The following is a 17755-nucleotide window of genomic DNA, read 5'->3' as shown; positions in this document are numbered from 1 at the left end:
TAGCAGCAAAGTGAGGATAGGCATCATTTCACCACTAAGAAAGCACACAAAGGAGCCAACACCCGAACCTCTTCCTGCCCCAGATGGTCCTGGTTGGAAGTCACCTGCTCTGGGTCAAGCTCCCTGTCTCCTGAGTCAGACCTTGGCTCTGCTGTGCAGACACACTGCCAGTTAACCTGGCCTTTTCCATGGTTTGTTAGGTGATGACCCAGGCAGATCGGATGATGGTTACTAGAAAGGAAGTTTTTGTCATAGAGAAGACTTTTGACTCATAGCTTAATGTCAGTCCATGAAATTCAAGGTGCTGGTTGATAACAATAAGGTAGAGGCAATTCACATCTTCAGGTTTTCAAAGTGTCCTTTGGACTCTGAATGCACCCCACAAAATGGAAAGCACAGTCCATCATGAGTGATTTGTGACAGAATGAACAATTGAAGCATTAGACAAGGGAGCTGATTGTCTTTAGAACTCTTCCTTTTCTTTTAGTCGTATCCCAAATATTTTAAACGAAACCTATTCAGTATAAAACCTGGAGAGGCTAATTGAGAAGGCCACTGTGTAACAGAAATGGCCTCTGGAATGTATGAGAATAGAGTGTGGGATTTACATTTAACAGGGAGTTGGCAGGGAGGAGAAAGAACAACGAGTGTACAACTAACCCTCTTAGGTGTAAGCAGATATGTTGCAAGTGGTTTGTCAAATAACCCTTGTTCACTCCACAAAGTCTACCACTGCTGCCCACCTTTACACATTTTTCAAAGTTGCCTTTAGATATTTTTAGCAGCTTTGCTGCTCAAGAATCTTCATACTTCCTAACCAAGTTAATGTTGGTAATTAGGGAACTTGAACTCATGAGCAAGCAAGGGAAGCATTCGCCATGAACACTTACAAGGCATCATCCAGTCATTGAGTGAATTGCTGCTTCAATGCTGTAATTCCACGACCTTATAATAGGGTTACAGTGCCACGACCTCATTTCAGCTAGCTCCTTTAAGCTAGATGATTGTCTCTACCATCTTAAAAGATTTCTGGGAAAGCAGATTCTATAAACTTGTTTGGAAATCCTGGTAAGAAATTCTTTCACATACCCATCCCTCAAAGTGAGTGATTTCTTTGTCCAGGCAAAAACTTCCCTTTTAACCCCCTCCCTCCCTCCTTCCATCTTCCCCTTCTTTCCTTCCTTTTGTCCATCCATCCAACCAGTCTTCATGAAATACATACTATCTGTTAGGTCTGAGCTATGCACTAGAATGAGATGATGAACAAAGCATGCCTCTTGCTCTGGAGGCATCTAAACAGTAAACACAAAATAGCGTTATATGTGCTAAGAATGTAGTTACAATCAAGAAACAGAGTATTAACAGCCACAGAACAAGGTGGCATAGCTAGGTATCCTGTAGGCACGCTATTATCATCATGTATGGAGATGGTGTTGTTTTCCAGAACCTCTGTCTTGACAGAAACATGACCAACTAAATATAAAAACAAACAAAAACACACAACTTCTAAATTCAGTGCAGACCACTCAATTCAATTGTTTGGAATGCCTCTTCAGAAAATTTAGATTGATTTTGCAAAAATGACATATTCTTTGATTATTAAAGTCATATAAAAATTTGGAAAACACAGAAATGAATAGAAAAGAAAAAGTAGCCAACAATCTACTATACAGAGATAACAGTGATTAATATTCTCTGTATAACTTTTCAATATATATCTATATCTATATATAGATATACTGGATTCATTTATAATTTAAAAATAAAATTGGGATCATGAAGTGCATGTTTTATAGCCTGTTACTCTTTTTAATACTTCTTAGCACTGTTTTTTTTTTTTTTTTTTTTTTTTTTGAGACAGAGTCTCACTCTGTCGCCCAGGCTGGAGTGCAGTGGCGCAATTTCTGCTCTGCTCACTGCAAGCTCCGCCTCCCAGGTTCACGCCATTCTCCTGCCTCAGCCTCCCGAGTAGCTGGGACTACAGGTGCCCACCATCACACCTGGCTAATTTTTGTATTTTTAGTAGAGACAGGGTTTCACCATATTAGCCAGGATGGTCTCAATCTCCTGACCTCGTGATCTGCCCGCCTCGGCCTCCGAAAGTGCTAGGATTACAGGCGTCAGCCACTGCGCCCGCCAGCACTTTGTTCTTAAATATCCTCTAAAATGATGCCTGTTTAATTATTGTCCGGTATTTTATTGTGTAGATGTCCCATGCTAAATCCTCTAAAATGATGCCTGTTTAATTATTGTCCGGTATTTTATTGTGTAGATGTCCCATGCTATTTCTAACCAATTCTTTATCACTGAAATGTAATTAATTTGAGGTTTTCACAATTACTATTAATGCTTGAACACACATGCACATATCTCTGATTAATTCCTTGAAATAAGTCCCTAAAGGCATAATTTCTGTATCTCAAGAGGTGCACATTTTAAGATATTTAATACATACTGCCAGGTTATTCTACAAAAGGTTTGTACTAACTTATTTTCTCACCAGCAGTACCTAAAAGTGTCCATTTTTTTTAACTTTACCAACATTGTGTATTTTGTCTTTTCTACTTTTTGCCTTTCGATAAGTAAGAGGAGATGGTAACAAATTGTTTTAATTTGCAGTTCTGATTAATAGTGAGGCTAACTTTTTCCATATGTTTAGTGTCTCTATGTACACATTTTTTAGCACGCTGTTCATTGCCTTTGCTCATTTCTCTCTATTAAGTTAAACTCTGCCTTCTGGTAACTTTCCCTGTTTCATCCAAATTGTGCCTTCTGGAACTATCCTAAGTGAGATTAATTCCTCCTTCATATGACACCCCCTCAAATACTTGAAGACAGAAATCATGTCTCACTTTCTCCAAGATAAACACCCCTGGCTCCTTCCATCATTTCTCATGCAGCAAAGTTTCAAGGGCCATCGTTGAAGACTTAATGCATAGTAGTCCCACTGCTCTATTACCCTGTGCACTCACACTCACAGTCACAGACCTTCATGCAACTTCAGAAAAGCTTATCCTGAATCCTCTTTGCAGCCTCTCTGGATGCAGTCACCTGTCTGCACCTTGGGCCTCAGCCTCCTTTCTCACACTCCATAAGGAGCATCCATAAGGACACTAAAAGTGAGTCCATGATCAAGGCATTTACCATGTGATATCAGGGGCCTGGAGCTCAAATAAAGTGGTAAGAAGATCACTTTGAGACTAGAAGCAGGAAGAGAAATGTGCCTGGTATAATTAGAATGATTAACTCAAGTGAAGAAAGCATTAGGAAGAATGAGATGGTCACCTTGGAATGGGGCAGAATTTGCCAGTACCAATCCTGCAGTATTATGGGCTTCCTCTAGGAACCCTGTCCTAACCCCAGGCAAGTTAGGGACCCTTCCTCTGTCCCCCGCAAGGCTGACTGCCCTGCCCACACTCCCTGTAGTCACCTGTGCGTGCACTGATCTCCCCACCAATCTGTGCAATCCCTGAAGGATGGGTCTGCGTTTGTACCCCTGTGAGCCTGGCTCAACAGCTGCCACCCATGGGGCCAGCACACATGCTCAGTGAACTGGACCACTCTCGGAAATCTCCCTCTCAGTGGTCCACATCCCTTTACTCTTAATTTCTTCTCAGCAAACAAACTTCTAATACAAATGTGGTTTCTCAAGCACTCAAAACTGATGGGTTCACAAGACATTGGACATGAGCATCCATGCCAGGGACAAGGAGCCCCATGACATTACTGAATCGCACCTGGCTAAAACATTCACTTATGAAAACTCTTTCACACTCCCTGGCTCTCAGAAATTCTAGAACATTGTCAAGACTTTCTGGATCTACAAAGCCGAGGTCCAGGCTCTGAACACTGGGAAGGTATTGCTGCTTAGGATCGCCACCCTTGAGTCCAGCTGGAGGCCTTTGGCAAAGAATATCCTGACATTTCTGTGCATTAGGGTCTAAGTAGAAAAAATTTTTTAATGTATGTGTATATATATATACACATATCTATGTAAACGTCAAACAGATATATATATATATACGTGCATGTATATGTAGTCATGCAGTCATGCAGTTGTTTTGGTTAACGACAGATTGCATATATGACAGTGGTCCCATAAGATTACAATACCATATTTTTTTTTATTATTATTATACTTTAAGTTCTAGGGTACGTGTGCATAACGTGCAGGTTTGTTACATATGTATACTTGTGCCATGTTGCTGTGCTGCACCCATCAACTCGTCAGCACCCATCAACTCGTCATTTACATCAGGTATAACTCCCAATGCAATCCCTCCCCCCTCCCCCCTCCCCATGATAGGCCCCGGGTGTGTGATGTTCCCCTTCCCAAGTCCAAGTGATCTCATTGTTCAGTTCCCACCTATAAGTGAGAACATGCGGTGTTTGGTTTTCTGTTCTTGTGATAGTTTGCTAAGAATGATGGTTTCCAGCTGCATCCATGTCCCTACAAAGGAAACAAACTCATCGTTTTTTATGGCTGCATAGTATTCCATGGTGTATATGTGCCACATTTTCTTAATCCAGTCTGTCACTGATGAACATTTGGGTTGATTCCAAGTCTGTGCTATTGTGAATAGTGCCGCAATAAACATACATGTGCATGTGTCTTTATAGCAGCATGATTTATAATCCTTTGGGTATATACCCAGTAATGGGATGGCTGGGTCAACAATACCATATTTTTATTACACCTTTTCTATGTTTAGATACACAAATACTCACCGTTGTGTTACAACTGCTAAAATATTCAGTACAGTAACATGCTGTACAGATGTGTAGCCTAGGAGCAATGGGCTATCCCACATAGCCTAGGTGTGTTGTAGGCTATACCATCTACGTCTGTGTAAGTACATGCTATGATGTTCACACAATGACTAAATTGCCTAATGACACGTTTCTCAGGATGTATTCTCATTATTAAGCGATGCATGACTCTATATGTATACGTATGTATGTATACGCTGATTAAAGGCACAAACTTAAGAATCAAGCTAGCTGGGTCCACATTCTGGTCCATTATGTATGCACTAGCTGTATGAGTTTAGGCAGGTTATATCTCTGTGCCTCAGTTTGCTTGTTTATCACATAAAAATAATAGCATCCATTCCATGCAGCTGTTGTGATGATTAAATGAGTTAATGTAGCTAAAACATTTATAATTACATCTGACACATAGTAAGCATTCGGTATTTATTATTATTATTATTATTTACATTTAAGAACTGCATTAAGGTGCTTACTATATTTGTGAATATAGAAAATTCATTCTTTTTACTTTTTAAACAGTATCTAAAATTATTTTGTTTTCAAATCATCCACATTGTTCATGGAAGGCCTCACATACAAGGTCAGAGGTATAGTCCACTAGAAGACAGCAAGGCTTCACTCTCTATTGACAGAGCATGGTAAGAAGCAAAGGATGTATGTGACAGGTCTATGAGCTGGTCAGAGATAGGACTTGGATCATTCTCCTAATAGTAGAGATTCAATTTGTCACTACCAGAATCCATTATTAACATAACCCATTGCCCAAAAGAGGCCATGATACATATTAAGTTTAAGCTAGTTTATCTTAGAATTCATAATTTTTTCATTTGCTTGCCAATTACCAACATTCTATAAAACATTTTATTTACTCCAAGCACGAAGATGGCATTGGCATTTCTTCAAATGTATATTTTGCTGTATGCTTTGTGTTCCTGTGTATTAAAATATTTATTTACACAGACTGCACTGACCCATGTATAGGAATTTAATAAATATTTACATTTTGTAGCTTGATTTATAACAATTATTATTGCTATAGCTGCTTTTTCCTTATGTACCTTTTATAAATTGATGCAAATTTATTCAATATCATGATTTATTTGTGTAGTCATGAAATACACTATTGGTATTTGCTTTTATATTATAAAAATATATAGTTGATACATTTTTACCAGTAAATTTGTTGGGATTTTGTTGCCAGGATATTTTGTGTACCACAATTTTTTATAGTATGATTTTTAATTTGTTATGCTTTAACTCTTCTCCTGTTTAGGAAAAAAAAAGTGTAACCTGCTGCCAGCACTCATTTAATTTTACATAAACATGCTGTTTGAGTCTGAAGAAAATCTGACTAATTTCAATGTGAAAATAAAATATACAATCTGTTCTTTGAGTTATTTCTAAACAGAATTAACATCAGAATCATCTGAATCATCAGAATTGTCTATCTCAGTAAAATCAGATTCATCAAATGAATCTTCGGCCAACAACTGTTCAAGAACAATGTTACCAACATGCCTAGGAATGCTACATTTTCTAGGATTTGTATTTTCAGCAATTGAGAATTACTGTATTTTGTAAATGGAAATATCATTACTAAACACAGACTGCTATAACTAGAATGATGTCTTTTGTTTCCAAAGCCAATATACTAGAGCAATGTGACAATAATAAAAGCAAGATACTTTGTGGCAAGGTTATCTTGGGGTGAATGCTGTAGCCACAAGCGCTATAGGCAAGTATTCTCAGGGCAAATGGGAAAAGGGTTAAACATAGGCAAAAATAGAAAATATAACAAACATCCATATATACAAACACAGATTTTTTTCCCTAGCTTTACAGAAATATGATCAGTATATGAAAAACTGTACATAATTAACAAATCCAATTTGGTACGTTTGGACATATGTATACACTCACGTTATCATCTCCACAATCAAGGTAGTAAACATACCCATGACCTCCAAAAGTTTCCTTTCGTACGTTTGTTGGTATTTATTTATTTATTTTTGTGGTAAGAACACAGCATGAGATCTACTTTCTTAAATGTCTAGGTGCACAGTATCTTATTGTTAACCATAGGTATTATATTGTACAGCAAATCTCTGTAATTTACTTGTCTTGCTTAACTACCTTCTTCAATATACAGATTTAAAACATGTTAACATTCTGCCACATTTACTTCATGTTATCTTTATATTAGAGAAATAAAAAATATCCAGTGTAATTGGAGGGCTTCCTGATACCATTCTGCTTCCTTTCTCCCCAGAGGTAAACAGAGGTTTACGACTTTAATAACCGTGTGTACACTGATGACTCTTGAGTCTACATCTTCAGCGTGAACTATCTAATATTCTGTATATTTGATTAGTCATCTTGTTTATTGCCCATTTTTATCTTCAGAGTACAGAACTGTGTCTATTTTGCACATGTGAAAGGAAAATAAATCTCGGGACCCCTAACTCACTAATCCAAAGGGAAAAGTCAAACTGGGAACTGGGTCATGCAAACCTGCCTCGCATTTGATTCCTAAATAAGATAGGTACAAATATTTTTTTAAAAAAAAGTAGCCGGGCGTGGTGGCTCACGCCTAAAATCCCAGCACTTTGGGAGGCCACTTTGGGAGGCTGAGACAGGCAGATCACAAGGTCAGGAGGTCAAGACCATCTTGGCTAACACAGTGAAACCCCATCTCTAGTAAAAAAGAAAAAAAATACAAAAAATTAGCCGGGCGTGGTGGCGGGCACCTGTAGTCCCAGTTACTCGGGAGGCTGAGGCAGAAGAATGGCATGAACCAGGGAGGTAGAGCTTGCAGTGAACAGAGATCACACCACTGCACTCCAGCCTGGGCGAGAGAGCGAGACTCCATCTCAAAAAAAAAAAAAAAAAAAAAGCTACATACCTCCCCACAATTTGCCCATAAGGAAATTCCTTGTGGGCTCCAAATCTTTACCCTAAAATAGTCCTGGTGAATTTCACCCTGGCAATGAAAATTGATAGCTTATCTTCACAGATGTGAGACAAAGGACAGAGCTCAAAGACATCCTTCTGCTCACCTGAGACAAATGCATATCTGATTGCTTCCTCTGCTCTACTGTTGATGTTATCTTATGTGAACATGCAGATTCATTGAGCCAGATGAAGGCATAAGTGACTATTTACCGCCCCCTCACATATAAATTGTATGTTCAGTGAAAGGCTGATCAAAGACTCAAAAGGATGCAAGTGTTTTTCTCTTACCTATCTGCACCTTTTAAAAAATTTATTCCTCTTCCCCCAAGATCCACTCTTTTCCCTTTAAATATTGAAGCCCTCAAAATCATCTTTGGAGAAAGGCATATACCTATCTCCCAGGCACATTTCCTCAACTTCGGCAAATAAATCTCCTAAAATGATTGAGACTTGCCTTGATCATTTTCACTGATTTACATACACTACAATATCTACAGTGCCTGGAACAATGCCTCGCACATACATTGTAGGTGGTCAACAAATACATATTGAATGAATGAATGAAACAATATTTTTAACTTTACTATATGAACGTATTATTAATGTGTTTTAAAATGTACACAAATTGGCCCCCACACTTTCATGGGTTTTACCTCTGGGAACCCACCAGGTTCTCACAATGAAAAACCAAGAAAAATCCCCACCCCCTATCTCTGGTAGCGGGAGATACAAAGTAACCATTTTGAAATATGTCCGAGCATTCTCCATAACAAAGACCTACTCTCCAAGAGAAAAGACTTTACCAGAACCTTATGTCACCTACAGAAAAGGGGACTTACTCAATTCCAGCCCAACTCTATCCTTCCCATATGGCCTAAGGTGAGGGGGAGATAAGAAACACTTGTGAAGGTCACAGCCCCAGGACACAGGCCCATGAGGTTTAATCATAAGATTATAGAACAATTTCTCTCCCCCTGCTCCTCATCCCACATCAGCAGGGCTCAATGCAAGGCATACTCTGTTTAAGACTATTTAAGGAAAAGCTATTTGAGCCAGGAGCCAGGGCTCCTGCCTGTAATCCCAGCATTTTGGGAGGCCAAGGCAGGAAGATCACCAAGTCAGAAGATGGAGACCACCATGGCCAATATGGTGAAACTCCATCTTCACTAAAAACACAAAAATTAGCTGGCCATGGTGGTGCACACCTGCAGTCCCAGCTACTCAGGAGGCTGAGACAGGAGAATTGCTTGAACCTGGGAGGCGGAGGTTGCAGTGAGCTGAGATTGCGCCACTGCACTCAGCCTGGCGACAGAGCAAGACTCCATCTCAAAAAAAAAGGAACAGAAAAAGAAAAAGCTCTTTGGAAAACCAAAGATAGTAGGGGAGAAAAACAAGGAATTTATAGCCTCTGGAAGCTATAGCTACAATATTTAAAACATTAAACACAGTCCAACTCCTAGGAATATTAATATAAAACCCCACACCAAAGGCCTAGTTACCTCAGTTCCTATTACCTGATATATCATGTCTGGATTTCCACAAAGAATTACATGGCATACTAATAAGCTAGAAAAAAATCATAGTTTGAAGAGACAAAGTGAGCACTGCAACCAGACTCAGGTGTGAAACGGATTTTGAAACTACCAGATGTTTAAAATAATTATGATTAATAACTTATAAACTTTCATGGAAAATGTAAACAATATGCAAGTACAGATGTATAATGTAAAGCAGAGAGATGGAAATGCTTAAGAAAGAATAAAAAAGAAATGCTCAAATTAAAAAACACTGTGACAGAAATGAAGAAGGTCTTTGATAGACTCATCAGTAAACTGAACAGTCAAGGAAAGTTTTGATAGACTCATCAGTAGGCTGAACACAGCCAAGGAAAGTATCAGTGAACTTGAAAATATATCAATTTGAAACTTTCCAAACTGAAATGCAAAGAGAAAAAAAGAATAATTAAAAAAAAGAACAGAACACTCAAAAATTGTGGTACAATTTCAAAAGATATAATATTTGTGTAATTGGAATACAAAAGGAGAAGGAGAAGATGGAGCAGAAGAAATATTTTTTAAAATGATGTCTGAAAAATGTCTAAAGTTAATGAGAGACATCAAACCACAGATCCAGGAGCCTCAGAGAATACCAAGCAGTATTACAAACAAACAAACCAACAAACCCCTCTATATTTAGGCACATTACATTCAAACTGAAGGAGACCAAACATAAAGAGACACTCTTAAAAGAAGCTAGAAAAAATAATCCCACACTACCTATAGAAGAACAAGGATAAGAATTACGTGGACTTCTCTTCAGAAACCATGTTAACAAGAAGAGAATGAAGTGAAATATTTAAAGCACTGAAAGAAAGTAGCTGCCAACCTATATTTCTATATCTCATAATTTCAATCCTTCAAATGTGAAGGAGAAATAAAGATTTTCTACAAAAAATCAAAAACAGACTTCATCACCAGTAGAGTGGCCCTGTAAGAAATATTAAAATAAGTTCCTTGGAAGAAGAGCATCAGAGAAGGAATAAATAAAGATAAAATAAAACATTTTATTTTTGTTACTTAAAATTGATCTAATAGATACCTGTTTGTTCAAAGTAATAACAGTAACAATGTATTGGGTGATGATAGCATACAAATAAGTGACACAAATGAGAGCAATAGTATAAGAAATGAAAAGACAGAAGAAGGAAGATTTTATTATAAGGTGCCTGCCCTATACATGAAGGGGCATAATATTTTTTGAACATGGACATATATATATATATTTGTAATTGTATATAATAATTGTAAATGTATGTTGCAAACTTAGGGCAAAGAATAAAAATATTTTTAAAGAAACTAAAAAAGGCAAAAAAATAGGAGGCAAATAAAGAATGAGAGAAATGAATAGAAAACATGGTAGTTATCAATCAAATTATATCAATAATCATGGTAAATGTAACTGGTCTAAATGTATCAATTAAAAGATTATGAGAGTGGATTAAAAAACCAGATCCAGCTATATGTTGTTTACAAGAAACCAACTTTAAATATAAAAACACAGCTAAGTTGTAAGTAAAAGGATAGAGAAAGATATACCATGCTAACAGTAATTAAAAGAAAGTTGGAGAAACTCTATTAATTTCATACAAAGCAGAATTCAGAGCAAGGAAAATTATCAGGGATAAAAAGGAACAATTTTCTTTGAAAATATAACAATCCCTAACATATGTGCACCAAACAACAGAGCATCAAAATATGTGAGGCAAAAAAAGACCTACAAGGAGAAATAGGAAAATCTACTGTTATAATTGGAGATTTCAAAATTCCTCCTTCAGTAATTCTACATTGAGCAGGCAAAAAAGTCAATACAAACACAGTTGCCCTCAACAGCACTATCAATCATCTTGATCAGATTGACGTTAAAGAATACTTCATCTGGCTGAGTGTGGTGGCTCATACCTGTCATCCCAGCACTTTGGGAGGCCAGTGCAGGTGGATCACCTGAGGTCAGGAGTTCAAGACCAGCCTGGCCAACATGGTGAAACTCCATCTCTACTAAAAATACAAAAAATTAGTCAGGCATGGTGACACATGCCTGTAATCCCAGCTACTCAGGAGGCTGAGGCAGGAGTATTGCTTGAACCTGGGAGGCAGAGGTTGCAGTGAGCCCAGATCATGCCATTACTCTCCAGCCTGGGTAACAAGAGCGAAACTCCATCTCAAAAAAAAAAAAAAAAAAAGAATACTTTATCCAACAACAGCAGAATACACATTGTTCTCAAGCTGACATGAAACAATGAGATATACATACTACATTCTGGGCCATAAAGTGAACAAAAATTATTTAACATTGTATATATTTTTTTGTTTAAGACAAATTTATTGATATATAGTTCACATCAGTGGTTTTTAATATAGTTACATAGCAGTGCAACTATTACCACTATGTAATTTTAGAACACCTCTGTCACCCCTAAAAGAACATTGTATCCATTAGCAGTCATTCCTCATTCTTCCCTGCAGTACCAAGAAACCACAAACCTACTTTCTGTCTTCACGAATTTGCCTATTCTGGACATTTTACATAAATGAAATCATATGACGTGGGCTTTTGTGTCTGACTCTGTTCACTTAGCATGATATTTTTAAGGTTTGTCTATAATATAGCATGTATCAATACTTCATTGCTTTTTATTCCTGAATAATACTCTATTACAAGAATATACCACATTTTATTTATCTATTCATCACTTGGTGTACATTTGAGTTGTTTCCATTTTTTGGACATTATGAATAATGTTGCTATGAACATTTTCAATTCTCTTGGTTGTATATTTAGGAGTGAAAATTGCTGAATTATATGGTAACTCTGTTTTTAGTATTTTCAGGAACTGCCAGACTGTTTTCCCAAGTGGCTATACTATTTTACATTCCCACCAGCAATGTATGAGGATTCCAGTTGCTCCATATCCTCACCAACATTTGTTGTTACTTGTCTTTTAACCATCTTAGTGAGAATGCGATGTATCTCACTGTGGCTTTTATTGTAATGATTTAGATACACTCATCATTTCAAATTGCCACTCTGACTTTATAGAATGCTCTGGGTGACAGAACCTAGAAGTGAGTTGCTAAAACTCCAATCACCTTTGTACAATTAGCTCTTATTTTTTATTTATTTATTTATTTATTTTTTGAGATGGAGTCTTGCTGTGTTGCCCAGGCTGGAACGCAGTGGCGAAATCTTGGCTCACTGCAACCTCCGCCTCCTGGGTTCAAGTGATTCTCCTGCCTCAGCCTCCCAAGTAGCTGGGACCACAGGCATGTGCCACCATGCCTGGCTAATTTTTTGTATTTTTAGTAGACACAGGGTTTCACCGTGTTAGCCAGGGTGGTCTCAATCTCCTGATTCCATGATCCGCCCGCCTCAGCCTCCCAAAGTGCTGGGATTACAGGCATGAGCCACTGCGCCCAGCTGTACAATTAGCTCTTTATAGAAACCTTTGTTTCAAGTAACAGGATGTTTTCCAATTACAAAGATCATTGTGTTCTAACTACAAAGAAAAATAAGGATATTTTCCCACCTATTCCTATAAGAATGGTTTTCTAACACAGCACCATGATCAGGTATGAGCAGCACCCAGTTCCCTTGGAATTTATATGCAGGTCTCCTTACCTGCTGGTGGCCAGGCCTTGATGTATCCTGTGCAGTGGACCACAGCATATTGGGCTTCTCCTTCTTTCACAGGGCCAAGACCATTCCTAAAAAAGAACATTTGTGAAATTGTTTTCATCATATGAGGGTGAGGCAAGGATGTTGATGACCCCTCTGGCATCTAAGCTACTGGGTTTTTTTGTCTGCCTTTGTGGTTTTGAATCTTGACTCCCCACCATCCTCTGTTCCTTCCTCCCACATGGTCTGAAAATCAAAACTAAATTCCACCCAACTCCCTGTTTTCTCTCATCTCTGCCACTGCCACCCTGATGTCTGGTTCTCTCAGTCCTCACCACACTAAGACCCTTCTTTAATCTAGACTGCTTAGCTTAGGGTGTTTAGACTATCAACCAGAACAGTCCCATAACACACATCAGAAGAGATACTGACCTGAACCTTTTCCTCATGGTGGTTATTCTGTTTAGAGGAAGGTGGTCCAAAGGAGCATTTCCACACCTGAGATGTGACAAATGTATTAGAACGAGCAAAGACCCAGGCAAGTTTATTCAGTATATGGTGCTGCTGTCAAGCAGATGAGCAATTCACGCTTACACATTTATTCAGGTGAGGCCTATAGCCAATTTTCTTCAACAGTGCAGAAGGAGACCTGTATGCCTTTGAATGTTTTTTTTCATGCCACTGAAAAAAGGAGAGTGTGACCCACTTTACAACACACACTGAAATTAGGCCCAGTCCAGAAGCTGGAGACCTACAGAAAGACTCTAGAAGAAACCTGGCCATACTCAGTCCTGCAGATCATTTCAGTGGAACTCCATGGCTTTTAGGAAAGAAGGGAAGAGGGTGATGACAGCAATAATGTCCCTTCAGGCCTGAACAGAGACATCAACTCAAAACAGATGTTGCCAGTTAATGAACAGTAGCATTTTCTTAGGCTTTAGCATCACAGCTGTGGAAACTCTCTCCTCCCATACACTGTTCTGGCTCTAGGGACAACCAGACAGCTGGAAGTCTGCCCATGGCTGAAGAGAGTGTGGGGATGAGAGATAAACAGGTAGAGAATTCGGTCTTTCTGTGGGCCCCTATCTGTGAGGCAGGGGATGGTAGCATCACACTGCACACTCTGGGACAACCTTTTCTGCCTCCCTTTTCAATGACCCTCTCAGCATCTCAGGTGCTGAACACCCAAAGCCTGCACCATGGCCAGGCTCTGATTGCTGCTTGGTATATCCATTTTTTATGTGCATTTCCATTTCCCAACTACATCACAAGTGATATCCTGAATATCTTAATTTCAATACAGCAGAGATAAGAGTCTAATTATACTCTGAGACCTTAGACAGCTGCGAGCACTAGTGTGGACTTCACAGGAGGCTCATCCCATGTCATTGCTGCCCCAGCAATGTTTGGCCCTCTACCCTTTTCTGGCCGACTGTGCCCAGTGCTTTGCTGAAAGTAGGCTGTTTTATTTGGAGGAAAATATTATGTTCTCAGTAGATGGCAATGCTGCCCACCTCTCAGGTAAACACAGGCAGTACGGACCTGGCACTTCAAAGAGCAACCAATATCACACTCCCTGGAAGGACACAAGGGCAGGGAAGGGACTGCACGAATTTCATTGACAGGGCAGTGATAGTGGCTTTATCGGCTAATAGAAATGATATACTATGGCACTTTCAATCAATTTATTCATAAGGGAATTGCTTAGATGGTACAATTAAGATTTGTATTGCTGGTGCTCTACTGAATGTCTACTAAGCTAGGATAGGCATTTATTCACCCAAGCACTGCAGGACAAACATGCCATGACTGACTACACTAACTGATGGCATTTCATCCCTGGGTGGACAGCAATGGAAATGGATCCCACTGCCCAGCTTGCCCCTGCTGCTGAAGGAGGGCAGGCAGTCTGTAGGGACCCAGTCCTAAGTTAAATGGAGACAAGCGTGCATTCTGTCATTTCAGTACCATCCTGTGACCTGAGGCAGGTGGTGAAGACGATTTCATCTGTGCCTTCAAGAAGAATTCCAGAGGCTCAGCCTCAAGAGGAGGAGACTCAGAGAAAAGAACATCGAGGTTCAAATCCCCGAAGGGCCATTTCTTGTAAAACAGAACAAAAGGTCTCTGCCAGCTCTGAGGGCCCAAGGAGCGAGTGAGAGAGGCAGGTCTCCCCTCAACACAGGCAACCTTGGTGATCTGAGGGAGACCAACCAGCCTGTACATAAACAGGTTTTGCTTAAAAAGTGTAGTTGCTTTAAAAGATTAATTTGAATTAGGGAAAATAGACACTTATTTTAAAGGACCTATTGTATGCAACAGATGTCCCAGTGGCAAGTCATAGATCCTGTGGCAAATCACAGTTCAGTTCCTGCAGCACGCAATTAGATGAGGGTGACATTAGTAAGTGACTCCGTTGTGCTGCTATGTGCCGTATCTCCTACGTGCCATATCTCCTGCTGATTCTCTCTCTGACGTCCAGTGATGGATCCTCAGTCTTCACATTCAGGGCTCATCAGTAGCCTTTGGCCATTGATAACTCCTTTCTTCTAGAAACTTCCTTCGTCCTGTCTTGTTCCCTTTGCCCTCTCTTCTTCCCCTCCCACCTGCCTCACTGCTCCTTCTCAGTCTCCTTTGCTGGTTCTTCCCCAATCCCCTTGGGCAGGGAAAGCACCAGGACTCAGTCCTCTGTTTTCTCCTCTGTCTACACTCACCTCCCACATGATTTCACATGCATCTCAAGTTTTGAGGCCTTAGATACCATTTTATTGATGTCAATCCCCAGGTCCATATCTTCAGCCCCAACCTCTTCCTTGGATCCCAGAGCTATATGTCCAACTGTCTGCTCATCTTCTCCATCTAGTTGTATGATGGGCATCTTTTTTTTTAACTTTTAAGTTCAGAGGTACAAGTGCGGGTTTGTTACATAGGTAAACTCGTGTCATGGGCTTTGTTGTACAGATTATTTCATCATCCAGGTATTAAGCCTGGTACCCACTAGTTATTTTTCCTGATGTTCTTCCTCCTCCTACCCTCCACCCTCCAAAAGTCCCCAGTGTGTGTTGTTCCCCTCCATGTGTCCCTGAGTTCTCATCATTTAGCTCTCACTTGTAAGTGAGAACATGTGGTATTTTGTTTTTGTTCCTGTGTTAATTCACTAAGAATAAAGACCCAGCTGCATCCACGTCCACGCAAATGACATGATCTTTTTCTTTTTTATGACTGTGTAGTATTCCATGGTGTATATGTACCACATTTTCTTTATCCAGTCTATCACTGATGGCCATTTAGATTGATTCCATGTCTTTGCTGTTGTGAATAGTGCTGCAATAAACATATGCATGCATGTGTCTTTATAATAGAATGATTTATAGCTCTTTGGGTATATACCCAGTAATGGGATAGGGTCAAATGGTATTTCTCTTTTTAGGTCTTTGAGGAATCACCACACTGTCTTCCACAATGGCAGAACTAATTTACACTCCCACCAATACTGAATAAGTGTTCCCATTTCTCCATAACCTCACCAGCATCTGTTATTATTTTACTTTTTTTATTTTTATTTTTTATTTATTTTTGAGATGGAGTCTCACTCTGTTGCCAGGCTGGAATGCAGTGGCGTGATCTCGGCTCACCGCAACCTCTGCCTCCCGTGTTCAAGCAATTCTCCTGCCTCAGCCTCCCGAGTGGCTGGGACTACATGCACGTGTCACCACAACCAGCTAATTTTTCTATTTTTAGTAGAGACGGGGTTTCACCATGTTGGCCAGAATAGTCTTGATCTCTTGACCTCGTGATCTGCCCACCTTGGCCTCCCAAAATGCTGGGATTACCGGCATGAGCCACCACACCCGGCCCTTTTTGACTTTTTAATAACAGCCATTCTGACTGGTGTGAGATGGTGTCTCATTGTGGTTTTGATTTGTATTTCTGTAATAATCAGTGATATTGAACTTTCTTTTTTCATATGATTGTTGGCCACTACATATGTCTTCTTCTGAAAAGCATCTGCTCATGTCCTTTGCCCACTTTTTATGGGGTTGCTTGTTTTTTTCTTGTAAATTTGTTCTTACAGATAGGCATCTTATGCTGGAATTCCCCTCGACCCCAAACCACCTCCCCCAGCAACCTTTTCCATCTTAGAAAATGATAACTCAATTTTTCCAATTGAGTGGGCAAAAACTTGAGCTGTACCTTTGACTTCTCTCTTTTTCTCACACCCTACCTGAAGGCTGGCTCTATCTGTGAAATACACTCAAAATCTGAGCACTTTCTACCACAATCACATTTCTCACCTGAATCATTACAATAACCTCCTTACTTCTACCCTTCTTCTTCATCCACAGGTTTATTCTCCACAGAAAACCAGAGCAGTTTTAAAAAATTTATTCAGAACATGTAACTCTCACAATCAACTTCACTGACCTCTCATCTCATGCAGAGTAAAAGCTGAAGCGATGTAAAGTCAACATGACCTAACATCCACTACCTCTTAACCACATCTCTGTTCATTCCTTCGGCACCATACCCCATTCACTCTGCTTATGAGACAAGAACGTTCCCACTGTTCCTTGAACATGCCAAGAACATCCCTGCCTCTGGGCCTTTGCCCTTGCTATTCCCTCTACTTGCTCTTCTCTGTGCCCAGACATTCCCTTGTTTCATTCACTCACTTTCTTTAGGTCTCTGCTCAAAAGTCACCTTATCAGTGATGTCTTTCCCTCCCACCCAATATAACATAGAAATTAACAACATCTGCTATTTCCTACTCCCACTTAAGTTTGCTTTATGTTTCTTCCATAGAACTCACCAGCATCTGACATTCCATATATTTACTTGGTACTTCTGTCTACTGTGTATC

General features: G+C 39.5%; 1 protein-coding gene across 10 annotated transcripts in view; it reads right to left on the bottom strand.

Annotated features, from left to right (window-relative positions):
• The window catches only part of ARNT2 (aryl hydrocarbon receptor nuclear translocator 2), a 203601-nt gene that overhangs the window by 76924 nt on the left and 108922 nt on the right, over positions 1 to 17755 (bottom strand). For all 10 annotated transcript variants that reach the window (XR_010588193.2, XR_012415246.1, XM_065548283.2 and 7 more), the window contains 2 exons: positions 13330 to 13395; positions 12901 to 12986 (listed from right to left, as the gene is read on the bottom strand). Coding sequence is in view for 8 of the 10 variants with exons in the window: in XM_065548283.2 (XP_065404355.1) it covers positions 12901 to 12986; positions 13330 to 13395 (152 nt within the window). In the remaining 2 variants the exon portion in view is untranslated. The remainder of the gene's footprint in view (positions 1 to 12900; positions 12987 to 13329; positions 13396 to 17755) is intronic.

This window comes from Macaca fascicularis, chromosome 7, assembly GCF_037993035.2.
Source record: "Macaca fascicularis isolate 582-1 chromosome 7, T2T-MFA8v1.1".
Lineage (NCBI taxonomy): Eukaryota > Metazoa > Chordata > Mammalia > Primates > Cercopithecidae > Macaca > Macaca fascicularis.
This window is presented reverse-complemented; position numbering and strand designations above follow the sequence as displayed.